Source organism: Rhamphochromis sp. 'chilingali', assembly GCF_963969265.1.
Source record: "Rhamphochromis sp. 'chilingali' genome assembly, chromosome: 3".
Lineage (NCBI taxonomy): Eukaryota > Metazoa > Chordata > Actinopteri > Cichliformes > Cichlidae > Rhamphochromis > Rhamphochromis sp. 'chilingali'.
Window position 1 is genome coordinate 2,696,312 of NC_137931.1, and position 13,605 is coordinate 2,709,916.

A 13,605-nucleotide genomic window follows, 5' to 3' on the forward strand; every position below is an offset into this window, starting at 1 on the left:
GGCATGCTGCTTGGGATGGCTATAGCTCAGTAAGTAGAGTTAAGTTTGTTGGTTCGATACTTGGCTGCACCAGTCTGCATCCCATAGTGTCCTTGGAAACATACTGAACCCTGAGTTGTGGGCTTAAATAAAAGTGCTTGTATTAATGGGTGAATGAGGCAAGCTGAGTGCTCAAGTCAAAAAGCGTTAAAACAAAATAAGTCCATTTAACATTTAGAATAATAATAATAATACATTTTATTTATAGGCACATTTAAAGACCCTCAAGGTCACCTTATATTAGTACAGCAAAAATAAGAACATATACACAATTAAATAAAGTAAACAAATAAAATAACAACTATAAAACTAATAGACTAATGAAGAGAATAAATTCCGAACAGATGGGTTTTGAGACGTGATTTAAAAGAAAGAGACTTTATAGTCCAACGATCTGGTGGAAGTGCATGCAAAGGTCCCATGGCAGTCAGATGAGCAGATGGAACGGGTAAAAGCGAAGGTGAAGAGGAGCAGAGTGGACTGGAGGGTGAGTGCGTACGGAGAAGATCAGATAAGATGGATCAGATGGAGGAGCAAGGTTACGAAGGACTTTAAAAGTGACAATGAGGAACTTGAAATTGATACATAAACTGGAAGCCAGTGGAGCAGTTTAAGAAAAGGTGTTATACATTCAGACATCTGGGTCAGGATATAATAACAGGCTGAATTCCAAACTAATGGAAGTTTATGGAGAGATTTATGGTAAAGGTACCTGGAGGTTTGACAATATGGCATGATGCAGAGAACAAAGTACAAGTGTCTCCTTCAGCAGACTGAAGAACAGTAGCGTAGAAAGCAGATTTAGAAATAGCTTCATTATAATGTTGTACATGTCCTTATGTGCAAGTCGAGTTTCCCTAAAGAGACATTCCAGGCGGCTGCTTTAATCTTCATGTTAATGATTCGTGCTCCATTGCTTCTGACTTTCTTAATCTTCTAGAATCTTAATTTTACTCAAATCCTTTAAAAATCCGCTGAAAACGCATCTATTCAGACATTTGGGTAATGTTTCTGGATTTTGTGATGTTTTACTTGATTCAGGTTTATGTGACCATGTTTTTTAATACCTTTGTAAAGCACATTGTGACATGTTCTTGTCTTAAAAAGCACTAAATAAACGTTATATTACTATCTTACTTGCCAGTTGTTACACATAGATTTCAGGTTAATATGGAGGAACAGTTTGTAATAAAGCAAACTTTTGGATAAAGCCTGCGCTCCACTTAAGGATTAGTTATCAAGACATGGTTCTTATTTACACTTCTCTCATTTCTGAACTGCCACAATTTCAAAGCCGAGCTCATACCATACTGTTTTGTTAGTATAATTATTGCTTCCTCATTTTTTGAGGGGCAAATTTGACTGTGCATTGTAGAATGCTGTTCATTAATGAGATGAACTAGTTTATACACGTATGAATTATAAATTAGCCCCATTTGGATATGGCCCAGTCTGTGGCTGCGAGAGCTGTGCTTGATGTGTGGATTCTGCCTCTGCTACATTCGTGGCAACAGATTGCAGTTCCACAGGGTTCTGTGCTGAGACCAGATCTTTTTTTAACATTATAAATTATTCCCTTATGTAATAATATTAATAAACACTTTGCTATGCAGATGATACCTATCTTTATTTACTCATTATGTCTAACCAGACACTTATTTGAGATAGCATTGCCTTGGCTCCCAGCAACACTGAGGAATCTTGGAGTCATTTTTAGTCGTCCTTCAGTGTGCACATTAAACACATGAGAAGGATGGACTTCATTCACACTGCTAAAAATTGTGATACTGAAAAGCTTGTTCATGCGTTTATTACTTCTAGGCTGGACTATTTTTCATTTCCATGTGGTCACTTTCAAAGCTCCCTGAAAAGCCCTCAGTATCAGTCAGAGTACTAACTGGGACAGGATGACAGACTAGATTTCCCTGATATTACCTTTTTCTTTATTTGCTCGCAATTAAATTCAGAATTAGTCCTTCTCGTATTTAAAATCTTGAACTATCATACCCCCATCCTTAAAGACCTTTTAGTACCTTATTATCTTAACACAGTACTTTACTCTAAGGCTGCAGGGTGAGATTGCAGGTTCCCAGAGTTTTCAGTATAATGGGAGGTAGAGCCTTCAGCTACCAGCCCCTCTACTATGAAGCCAGCTCCCAGTCTGGAGATACTCTCTCTCTACTTTTAGGCTTCTTTCTGTTAAAGCTTATATTCAGGGCTTTATCAGGTAACTGAACTCATCCTGTAATGCTGCATTAGGAAGTGTCTGTTGGGGGGACTTCCCATGATGCACTGAGTGTTTCTTCTTCAGTTACCTCTTTTCACTCTGTGTTGATTCACTACTGTATTAAATCATTAGCAATAATTAACCCTGGGCTCGTTCTCCTATAGTTTGTCTTTTATCCTTTGTTTCTCGGTTCTCTTTCCTCTCACCTCCAACCGGTCACAGCAGATGGCTGCCTCTCCCTGAGCCTGGTTTTGCCACAAGTTTCTTCTTGTGAAAAGGGAATTTACTGCTAATTGTGCCAATATTTAATGCTGAAAATGATCATGTCTTTATTTGTACTTGATATTGAAATGAAGAGACGGTGCCTGTGTTTAGAAATATAGTTAAAACTAACTATCTATGAGAACTGTGCTCACATACCATTTTCCCCATTTAGGAAACCTGACCCTTAAAAAACTACATTTCCGCGAAAATGACGTCACTTCCGGTTTCGGGCAGGTCATGGCAGACATGCGAAAGTTCGCGCTGATGGATGTAGGAAGTGTTACGAACAGCTGATCGGATCGGCAAAGCGTGTTTCTGGAATATTATGTTTTTGTCGCTGCAAGCGCTTTTTATGCAGTTTTTGCAAAGCTATATGTGGAAGGAAACCGTGACCGAGGACAAGCTGATGGCATAAGATGTAAGTACAACTCCTCCGGTTTCATATGCAAAACAAATTATTGCGCTAGCTTATGTGGTTGCAGAGCTACCGGGATTTAAAAATAGTTACGCAAAACAGAGCGTGCCCGCTCTGACTGGCTTTAAAGGGTTAATGTAGACACTGCACATGTAACCTTGGCTCTGCATACGATCCCGGGTGTGTTTGTGGTAGCATTGGTTACATTCATTACAGTAGTGCAAATCTTCTTAAAGCCTAATGTCACAAATCATTGGTTTGTTTTATGTAGTTTGGTTATACTTACCATTGTGTGTTACTTTGTGCAGGTCCTATATGTGAAACAGGTATGTGGGAAGGGCTGCCCCAGTACTTCCTGTTTATATAGGATATTATGTCATTGATCATGTCAGTTGGGTGTAACCAAATGAAGGTCTGTAAAATTGTTTACTTCCTTTAAAATAACCTCATGAGTGGGATTTTGTGAAGAGATTGACTTTTCGTTTAGTTGGGTGAATGAGTTTGTTAAGTGGAAGAATGATTTTATTCCTGTTTCTTTGTCTAGACTGTGTTATTTAGTCTACCCTCTATTCTCAATGGTAGAGATTAATGAGTTTCAGCTGTGGGCAGAATTATGTATAAAGCAGATGAGATTTTAACTGGCAGGCTCTTATGTTTTGTGAAACAAATGTTGAAAGGTGACGCCAGAAAAATAAAGGACCCTTAAAAGAAACTCCAACAGTCTGCTGATGCTTTCTTCCTATCACTTGCTGCTTACGTTTTGCTACCTCACACACTTAAAAAGTGAAGAGCAAAAGAAAAATCAGAGTATTTGGCCTCTAGGATCCTTTTAACACAACACATGTTTAGTGAGTGACACTATCTGCTTACCAGCTCAGAGACCCACATAACATTCATAGTCCTTCACTGTTTCCCATGTTTAGCAGTGATTACAAAACTCATTCATCATCGCCCTCCCATCAGCTCACGCACCATCTCTAGACCTCTGAGCCCCTCCATTTAAGGAGCTGCGGGGGAAAATGACTCATCTCTTCCTGTCTGGTCTTTCAACCTTTGCCACAACAGGCCTGAATTTATTCTTCATCTAAAATCTTCTTGTGGTCCCTTCTGACAAATCTTGGGCTTAATCGCTTCCTTTTTTCTAATCTTCACTCATTCATCCATCTTTCACTCCTTTCTACATCCTTTCATCCATTCTCCTTTGCCTCTTTCACTTACTCTCTTTTCCCCCTCACTGGTTTATTTTCAAAACCATCTCTCCCATTTCATCTTTGCTTTCATCTCCCTTGTGACACAATTTTAAGGAGCTAAAAATAAAAACATTGCTGATGTGAGATGAAATGTGAGGAACTGAGAGGGATTAGAAGTGTTTGGTTTGTATCTGACACCACTGTGCAAAAAAGGGAGGACATAATAGTAAAATAGAAATGAAAATAGAGGGTAATGAAGACACCACAATATAAGATGAGAGAGAATACACAGCAAACAGTAGAGACCGAAAGCTAGATTAAAAAGCGTCTATCTGAATCTGAATCAGCTCAGCTGTCTCAGACGTCTAATCTGAGGAGCTGCGAGAGCACATACAGAGAGAACCGTCCTCAGTCAGCTAATACATACACTCAACAAAAATATAAACGCAACACCTTTGTTACTGCTCCCATTCCCCATGGGATGGACGTAGAGACCTAAAATTCATTCCAGATACACAATATAACCATCCCTCCCAAACAGTGGTCACAAATCAGTCCAAATGTGTGGTAGTGGGCACATCTGCTATATTGAGATAATCCATCCCACGTCACAGGTGTGCCACATCAGGATGCTGATGTGGCACACATTGTATGACAATCCAACACAATGGGCAGCACATTGCACACATTTTATAAGTGGTCAGAAACTTGTAAATAACTCATGAAAGAATAAAGTTACGTTGAAACCAAGCACACCATTGTTTTTCTTGTGACATTACCAATAAGTTTGATGTGTCACATGGCCCTCTTCCTATTGGAAAAACAAAAGTTGTATCCAAGATGGCCGACTTCTAAATGGCCACCATGGTCACCACCCATCTTGAGGAGTTTGCCCCCTCACATATACTAATGTGCCACAAACAGGACTTTAATATCACCAACCATTCCTATGTTATTACGGTGTATCCATATAAATGGCCCACCCTGTAGATGAACTGACAATGAAATACTTCTTAGTTGATAAAATTGAAAGTAAGGTTTGTATCCATAGCGACTCTAGACATTGTAATGCAATGCCTGATCAAGTGAGGATCTTGTTTATCACCACATATTTTCAAGCATTGAAATATTTGCATTGTTGCAGCAACTTTCCAAACAAGAATTCAGTATGATGAAAACATACCTTATTTAAGGTCTCACGCATGTCTTCTGCCATCTGACACACATACACACACTCACAAAAGAAATATTCTGAGAACCCACAGCAAAAGTGTAACCCTTTTGGAAAGATGTTTCCCTCTGCTTCAGTGAGTTGTCTGTCAGAAAAATTTTTCACCCACTTGTCAACATCCTTGGTGTGAGTCTGGTATCCATCTGCTGGCTGCTGAGCACACACCCTGTAGTTATTTCTGCTGCAGTTCAGTTACATTTTGACCAGTTAGACTAAGTTCCTCATCAGGTTCACCTCCATCCTTACAGCTCGCATTATCACTCCTGAAGGTTTGTTGGTTCTTTGTTCTTTGACTTTGAGCTTGGGTTTATTGAAGCTTGTGTTGCATGCTTCTTCATCCTCACTGGGATGACACTTTTCTCTGGTCTTGCTTCCTGAGATTTCAGTAATTATTTGACCAGATTTGTTACTTCATCTAGGATTAATTCATTCTTTAGACACTGAATCAGCTGTAGCACCTTCACTATCCCCCGCCACAAAAATATTTTTCCTTTCCATTTCTTTCCATCACATTCACCCCACCTCACTCATTAGTGGCAGCACCCGTGATACCGCTTGTCATTTTGGCCAGTGGTCACTTGCAGTTTAAACACAAAGGCATGAGGCTGAAATAAACTTCATACATTTACTTGTGGTCAGCGACATAACCGCCAACACTGAGGCTTCGAACCTCGCTTCAGACTCGATAGGCTATTTATTGTGACGCAGTGGACCGGAGCTTGCTTTAGTTGACATCACTGATTACGTCTGAACGACTTCACTGCTGTTTTAAAGAAAACAATAAGTAATGCACTTCCCTGCCATGGCCTGTATGCACGCTCACCATGCAAGCCTCTGTTGCTGAATGGAAAAATGTATCGAGCAGGGACAAACTGGGAAAAATAATTGGCCCTGGCAATTTTGGGCCAGACGGCCTATCATGATTTTATTGCATATACTTTTCTTTTCTTTGTCTGTCTTAGTTTTTCAGCTCCACACTTCCACACTAAACTCTGTTCTACATGTTGCACGAGTGCACAGTGAAGGTAGGGGAGAGGAGGGTTTCGTTAAGGATTTGATTGGGCAATACAGTATTGGTAATGAAAATGAACAAATGGACTGCTGTCACTGCTTGAAGGGTTGCTGTGCACCAGCCCTACAAATTGACCCATTGGCTCAAATTAGTGTTGGCCCACCAGATTACCAGTCAGGCTTTGGTACCAATAAGATAACTGGTATAAAAAAAATCTGCTTCTATTTGAAGCTCAGGTGGTAGCGCAGGTCCCCTACTAACTGGAAGGTTCGTGGTTCAAACCCAGTTTACTCCAGTCTGCATGCCATATATGCTTGGGCAAGATACTCATCCCATGTTGCCATTTATTGACCAAAATTTTTACAAAATTAGACTGACCCATCTGGACACAATTTGATTACCAGTCCAGCACTAGTTTGTGGTGAACTTCAGCCACAAAGAAAAATAATGTCAATCTTCTTTTAACCTGACTGATCAGTGTGAGCCCTACCAACAGCTGTCAGCACTACTTCTATCTGAATGGTATACAACCTCATTTGGAAAAAAGTATCCTCCTACTAACCCAGAAAGGGTTTTTTGTATGAGCAAATGTGCGTGTCTGTAAAGAACTGAGCAGGAAGTGAGTTCTGCTGGGATCCTAGACTACCAGACTCATTACAGCATCCCTACAGACTCACAAACATGCAATCAGTTGCTCCACTCCACCAAACCCAAATCCTCCTTCTGCTCTGTAAAGCCCCACAAACTACATGCGACTCATACAATTAACCCTTCACCAAACCCCAACTGGTTGTGTGTGCATGAGTTAATATCCATCACTCCCCTACTTACTTACCACCAGAGATGGGCAGTAATGCGTTACGTTAATCGTTAATTACTGTTACTTTCCCTTAAACAGGTTGCGTTACTTCATTACTAAACTGTGATTTTGTTTGTGAGAGTGTCTCATGACAATGACGTACGAGCGTGCGATGTCCGTGGCAGCAACAGACGTGTGCAGATCAACAATGGATAATATATAGAGTGCAGGAGAGAGTACGACCATGCAGCGTTTAAAGCATGGAAGTACTCACATTACTTTGAGTTTGACTCTGTAAAAAGTGACAAAAACATCAGCGTGGGGAGAAAACTTCTTTCTGCTGTGGCACCGGGCAAACCTCCACCAGCCCCACTCCTGCTAAACAGGTGAAAATAGATTAAGGAGCGACAGGACTCAGTGCCGCTGAATCTTTGATTTATTTTTTGCTGTGTTTTACTTGCATCTATTTGAAAGAGCGAGTGTAAACACAAATTTTTTTTATTTTATATGCAGAAAATAGGTTTAAATGTAAAACTAATTCATTCAAGTCAGAGACTGTTGCATATAATTTCATTTTGCTTGATGCAATGTGCATGAAGTTAAAAGATTAAATAAAAAAAAACAAGTTTTAAAAAGAGACTTTTTCATTTGATTCACTTTTAGACGGTGGCAGCTGTCTTTGCTGCCATCTTCTGTCCATAAATGTTATTACCTGAACCTGACTCAATTTTTCAGTCAGGGAAACGTACAGCTCACTAGGGTGACTCAAACTCACAGACTGATCTTTTCTTTTAATCTCACTAAGCTAACTCAGACGTATACTGAGTCATCAGCAACACAACCTAATGTTGACTTGGGGAAAAAAGTAGATACCCAACAAAAAAGTAGGTGTTATACTCATTTTTTTCTGTAGCAAAAACACTTATGAGGATCGACCCAGAAGGATGCTGGCTTCGAGGCAGACCGAAGAAATGGTGGATGGACAAAATCAACAAAGACATTAAGACCGTCAACGCATCACTTGGCCACCTCCTAGGTGAGGTGTTCCAGGCATGTCCCACTGGAAGTAGGTCCCGGGGCAGACTGGTGAGATTATACCTATTGGCTCGGGCAGGAATGCCTCGGTGTTCCCCTGAATAAGCTGGAGGAGGTGGCTGGGGGCTGTTGTGGGAGTTGCAGCACCCCCATTGCAAAAGACAGACATCACAGAACCATATCCTCTTGAGAACCGAGGAAAACAAGTATCTTTAAGTTTTGCTTCTTTTGTGATTTGCGTGTCTACTGCAGAGGACATAAACAGGCTGGGTCACAGGATGATATGCAATAAATACATAAATACATAGATGGTATTAAAACCATTAAAACACTAACACTATTGTTGTGTTTCGCAGAAAAATTATAAATAAAGTGAAAAGCAAAAAATATGTTTTTCCCCCTGAAAAGCATCATGGTTAAATAACACTGAAGGTTAGACGCCAGTGGAAGCCAATGCATATCTGTCCTTCATTAAATGTGTGTGTTTTTATCATGTTATGAGTGTGCTCTTTTTATAGCCCAACAGAAGAGCAGCAGATTAAGGAGCTTCATATCCTTCACACACACACACACACACACACACACACACACACACACACACACACACACACACACACACACACACACACACACACACACACACACGCACTAAGCATCCAAGTATCATTGTCCAGCTTGGATTGAAAACACAGTTATGCACAACCATATTGCAAAACAGACTCATAAACCTTACTTTGATAAATGTCCTCACAGACATTTTGGACATGAGTGAGCATTTGCAGTTCATTGCATGTCTTGACTGTTCTCTTAAGTTATCTTGTAGTTGTAAGACAGGCATTCATTTTATGGTTTTCATACCTCTGTGGGTCTGACAAATGCGCCCTGTGAGGTTTAATAATTGTTGCATCTATATTAAAATATTATGTGTAAGCTGGTATATTTTTCTTAGCTGTGCAGATGGTCTTTTTTATATCAATTGTTCAACATTTTGTGATGTTAAACAACCATAAAATAAAAACAGAACAGAGTGGGAAAATTATATCGAATTGCTGTTTTCTGGATATATTCACAATATTTTTATAGAATATTTAGGAAAGACAACAACTGGAAATTTCTAATTGTTTTCCATTCAGTGTGTTTTGGGTCTTTTTTAGACGCCTGGATACAAGCATTTATAGCTCGGTATGTTAAATATCTGCAGAGATGCCCAGAGCATGGAGACAGACTGTTGGATTTGGCCTCTGACAGACAGCCGCAGTCATACACTGAAAAATAGATCGGGTGGTAAAATATAACACAGGGAGACAGCGGAAGGTGGCACACAAGAACAAGACAGAGAAAGAGAATCTGCTGATGGGGAGCAGAGAAGAAGATGTAAACTAAGTGGAAGGAAGAGAGAGGGCGTGGGAAAGCAAGTAAAAAAGAAAAATTGAAGGTTGGAAAAAGAGGAGTAAAAGAAAGTGAAAATAGAGAGAGAGAGAGAAGGTATGGCACTCTCCCAAACTAGGCTATCTGACACTGTGCAGCAGCGTCCATCAGGCCAGCTGGATACTATTTCCAGCTTGAGATGACCTATCAGCTGTACCATGGGGGAGTCAATGAGAGAGAGACATAGAAACAAGAGAAAGTCAGTGTATGTCAGAGGGAGTGGGGCTTTATTAATTTATTAAAGCTTTATTTAAGAAGTCCCAAAAGAAAAAAAAATATTTACACAAACAGACAGGCTAAAGGAAAGCCAGTGCCCAAGGAAGCAAAAGAATGGAACTAGCTCGTGACTCACCACTCCATGGACCATGCCAGGCCACTCCCCTTTTACAAGATCATTAACTGGAAATAGAATCACCACAGCCTCCAACGCAACGCAAGCAACACCGTGTCTGGGTCACAGTTCACATACAAAACAACCTCCCCCAGAGCATTTTAGCCATGTGCCACCAGGAATTATTTAATGAATGAAATGATATTAACAATACACGCAGCATTACATACAATGACTGGGTGTTTGACAATCCCAGACTTGATACATATGATTTCATTAATTGCTCATTTGCTCAATTAAAGTGCACTATATCAGTTCCACCACATGTACATCCATGAATGTGTTTTAGAAAACAGATCTATTTATTTATGAAAATTCCTAGAATATTTTATTATAATTGCAAGTCACTTGCAATCATGAAATGAGGTAACATAACTGACCCTATGGCACACCGATGAAAGTATTGGAATATATATATATATAGAGAGAGAGAGGATACATGCGTATTCGGTGATCTTGTAACATATAGGCTCAACCTTGGATGATAAAATGGCAGAATGTCACGTAATGTAAGAAACTACCTCAGAGGAGTACTTCAAGTCCAGAGTCATCGGTTGTTTTTATTATCAATACAAACAATTCAAACACTTACTGTCTTTAAGAATTATCTGATTGCTTAGTTCTTATGTACAATACTTACAAAAAGGGTCAACATGATCTGTAATGTGATACCAAAAATTTAAATAATTAGAAAAATTTCAGGAGGTTGAATTATTTCTGTGACAGTCGACGGATTTTGTTTTGTGTTTTTTGGATATTGTTATATTATAGAGACTTTTGTTTTCGGTTTTGTTAGTTTTTTTGTTTTTGAGTTATTTCTAGTATATCTAGTTTTTAGTTATACAGTAGTTATATTTCAGTAGTGCTAATAGTGTTAAATTACCTCATTAGGGCCCGAGCACTGACAGTGCAAAGGCCCTGTTGTATCTGTTCCATTTCTTTTGATGGAACAGATGCAACAATTTCGTTTTTGAGGGCTTCAACATTTTCAAAAACTCGTGAAATTTTGCACACGTGTCAGATCCAGTGAAAGTATTTTTTATGTATTTTATTGTTTTTGTACACGGACATTTCAAAATGACTCCCAGTGAAGCACACACCGCTTTCATTTTGTAATGACTCTCACTAATAAGCACATGTGTGGCTAAAGATCCTGATTGTTCCAGCCCTGAGATTTGCAGTACAAGAGCACCATAGCAAGGACAAATCTGGCTTTTGTCTAACCTGTGACGCTGTGACTAAATGACTTCACTCTGACATACAACAACAAGACAAGGGTCGCAAACATGAGCTGTTTTTAGATTTGATAAAGGCTACAACAGGCCTCACCCTCCTCTTTAGGAAGCAAACAGACTTATTGGAAAGGTAGTTATTATTTTCAGAAACAAAAATATTTGGAACATTTTTGCTGACGGGAATTATAAAGACTATAAATTGCCAATGATGTCTAAACAGCAATAAACGACTTCAAATATATTTTTAATCTAGCAAGTGTTTACAGAAAAAGTGGATTCGAACATAGACATGGACGGATTTTCACATGGAACCATAGTAATGCGCTCAGCTCCTCTCAAACTGTGTATCAGTTATATACAGGAAACTGCGTTCCTTTACACACACACACACACACACACACACACACACACACACACACACACACACACACACACACACACACACACACACACACACACACACACAGGGAGGGGATGTTGTGGTTTCCTACCAGATCGACACTTGATGATTTCTCCAAACTCGTCTTCCGCCGGCTCATCACAATAGTCCTCAGGGCGCGCACCCTCCGCCATCGACAAAACGCACCGGTTTTAATGCTAATTAATGGGGAGAAGTAAAGAAACGGACAGATTAAAATCCACCAGGGGGCAGCGCGAAATGACAAATTTCAGAGCAAACTGTCAAAGGTAGAGCGCACGATGTAGAACTGTGGTGAAGCAGTGGACAAAGTCAAGCGGAGCACTGATCAGTCTGTCACAGGGGCACAGAAGGAGAGGAGCAGGTGTTCTAGAGGGGGCTGGGTCTTAGCGCATTCCCACCTCTAAATAGCAGGGTGTTGGGGGAATAGCTCATCGTGGGCCCCTGTCCCGTTTGACAGACGCCAAGCGTAAAACTCGACACCCAACGAATCTATCGGCGGATTCGTTGGGTGTCGAGTTTCCGCACAGAGTTGATGGTGAAGTGTGAAAAATATCAAAGTGAGTCACCCATGGACTCATCTTTCACCTGCAGGTGGTCAGATCTCATGCTTCCAGCGATATTAACAAAAATTATTAAAGCATTAGGATGAGTTCACTTTGATGTTCACAGATTTAGGTCATGGGCGTCATATGTGAAATTAATCGTAAAACCTTATCCTAAAATATCATTAAAGGTAAAAATGATGTGTATCCTTGACATCTGTAAGTTACAGTTTTTTACAGACGCTAGGACACATTTCTCAATACTTAGGTCACTTTTGCAAAACTCCTCACACAGTGAGCACAACAGAAGTCTATGTGGGCTAAACTGAGGACCAGTTATCATTGTTTTGGCACAAAATGCATTCAATGACTACATCTCTCAAATTTCATGAATTATCTTCTCACTCAGACACAACAACTGCCAAAAATCTTTGTACGTACAGGACATTTTGCATGTGCTTACATACTGTTTTCAAAACTGTTAAACTTATGGCCAAAACAATAACACAATGCAAAACTTAAAAAGACAGCAAAATGCAACAGCAATATTTTATTGAAACATATTTTAAATCTAAAAATGCAGTTTACAGTTTTTCTCAAATGCTAAAACACATGTCACAAACGTTACCACCAGGTCCCCCAATGTCCAAACACAACACCCTTCTCTAAAGCTACATAAACACAACCACACCTTCCCACTGCAAAACTCAAACTCCCACACCAAGAGAGCAGCTCGAAGCTGTCAAAACTATAAACACTATACACAGCATTACACACTACAGCAAAACAATTGAAAACACAATGCTCAATTTGTGAGAAGGTTCTTTGTTCCATAACTGCCAATGCATATTTTAGAAACTATACAGTAACGGATCGTCGTAGATCCCTGCAGAGGATTAGGCATTTAGATTTGTGAGTTTCATATGAGTAGTATAAATCTATAGAAAATCCTGCATGTACGTACACTACTGTAACACAACTCAATGCAAAAACAGAATCTATTGCACACAACAGTAATCTTGAAAACATGAACAGGGTGTGAAGTTTTTTTATTTACGTTATTCACACCACACACACCACAATCACTGTGCGGCATCATGTCGCTGAGCTGTTGCTCGCATCTCGTCCGTAATGATGGTGCGAGGTTGTCTTGCTCTCCCTCCTGGACCTTCTCCTCTCCCATGTTGGCCTTCTCCTCTTCCTCGTTGGTCGCTCCTCTTCCTCCTCTCATTTGAACTCCTCTTCCTCATTGGCCTGCTCCTCTTCTTCCAGGGCCAGCTCTTCTCCCTCCTCTGCATCAAATTCCTCTTCCCCTGACTCTGCCTTCATCCATTGTGTTTGTTTGGAACCTTCAGCATACTGTGCACTCTGAACTT

General features: G+C 40.0%; 1 protein-coding gene across 4 annotated transcripts in view; it reads right to left on the reverse strand.

The window, feature by feature from the left end:
- dmd (dystrophin) overlaps positions 1-12,010 on the reverse strand; it is a 308,778-nt gene extending 296,768 nt beyond the window's left edge. For all 4 annotated transcript variants that reach the window (XM_080877233.1, XM_080877231.1, XM_080877230.1 and 1 more), the window contains exon 1: positions 11,758-12,010. In XM_080877233.1, coding sequence (XP_080733359.1) covers positions 11,758-11,839 — 82 coding nt within the window. In that variant the 5' untranslated portion in view covers positions 11,840-12,010. The remainder of the gene's footprint in view (positions 1-11,757) is intronic.
- Between the last annotated feature and the right edge of the window lie 1,595 nt (positions 12,011-13,605).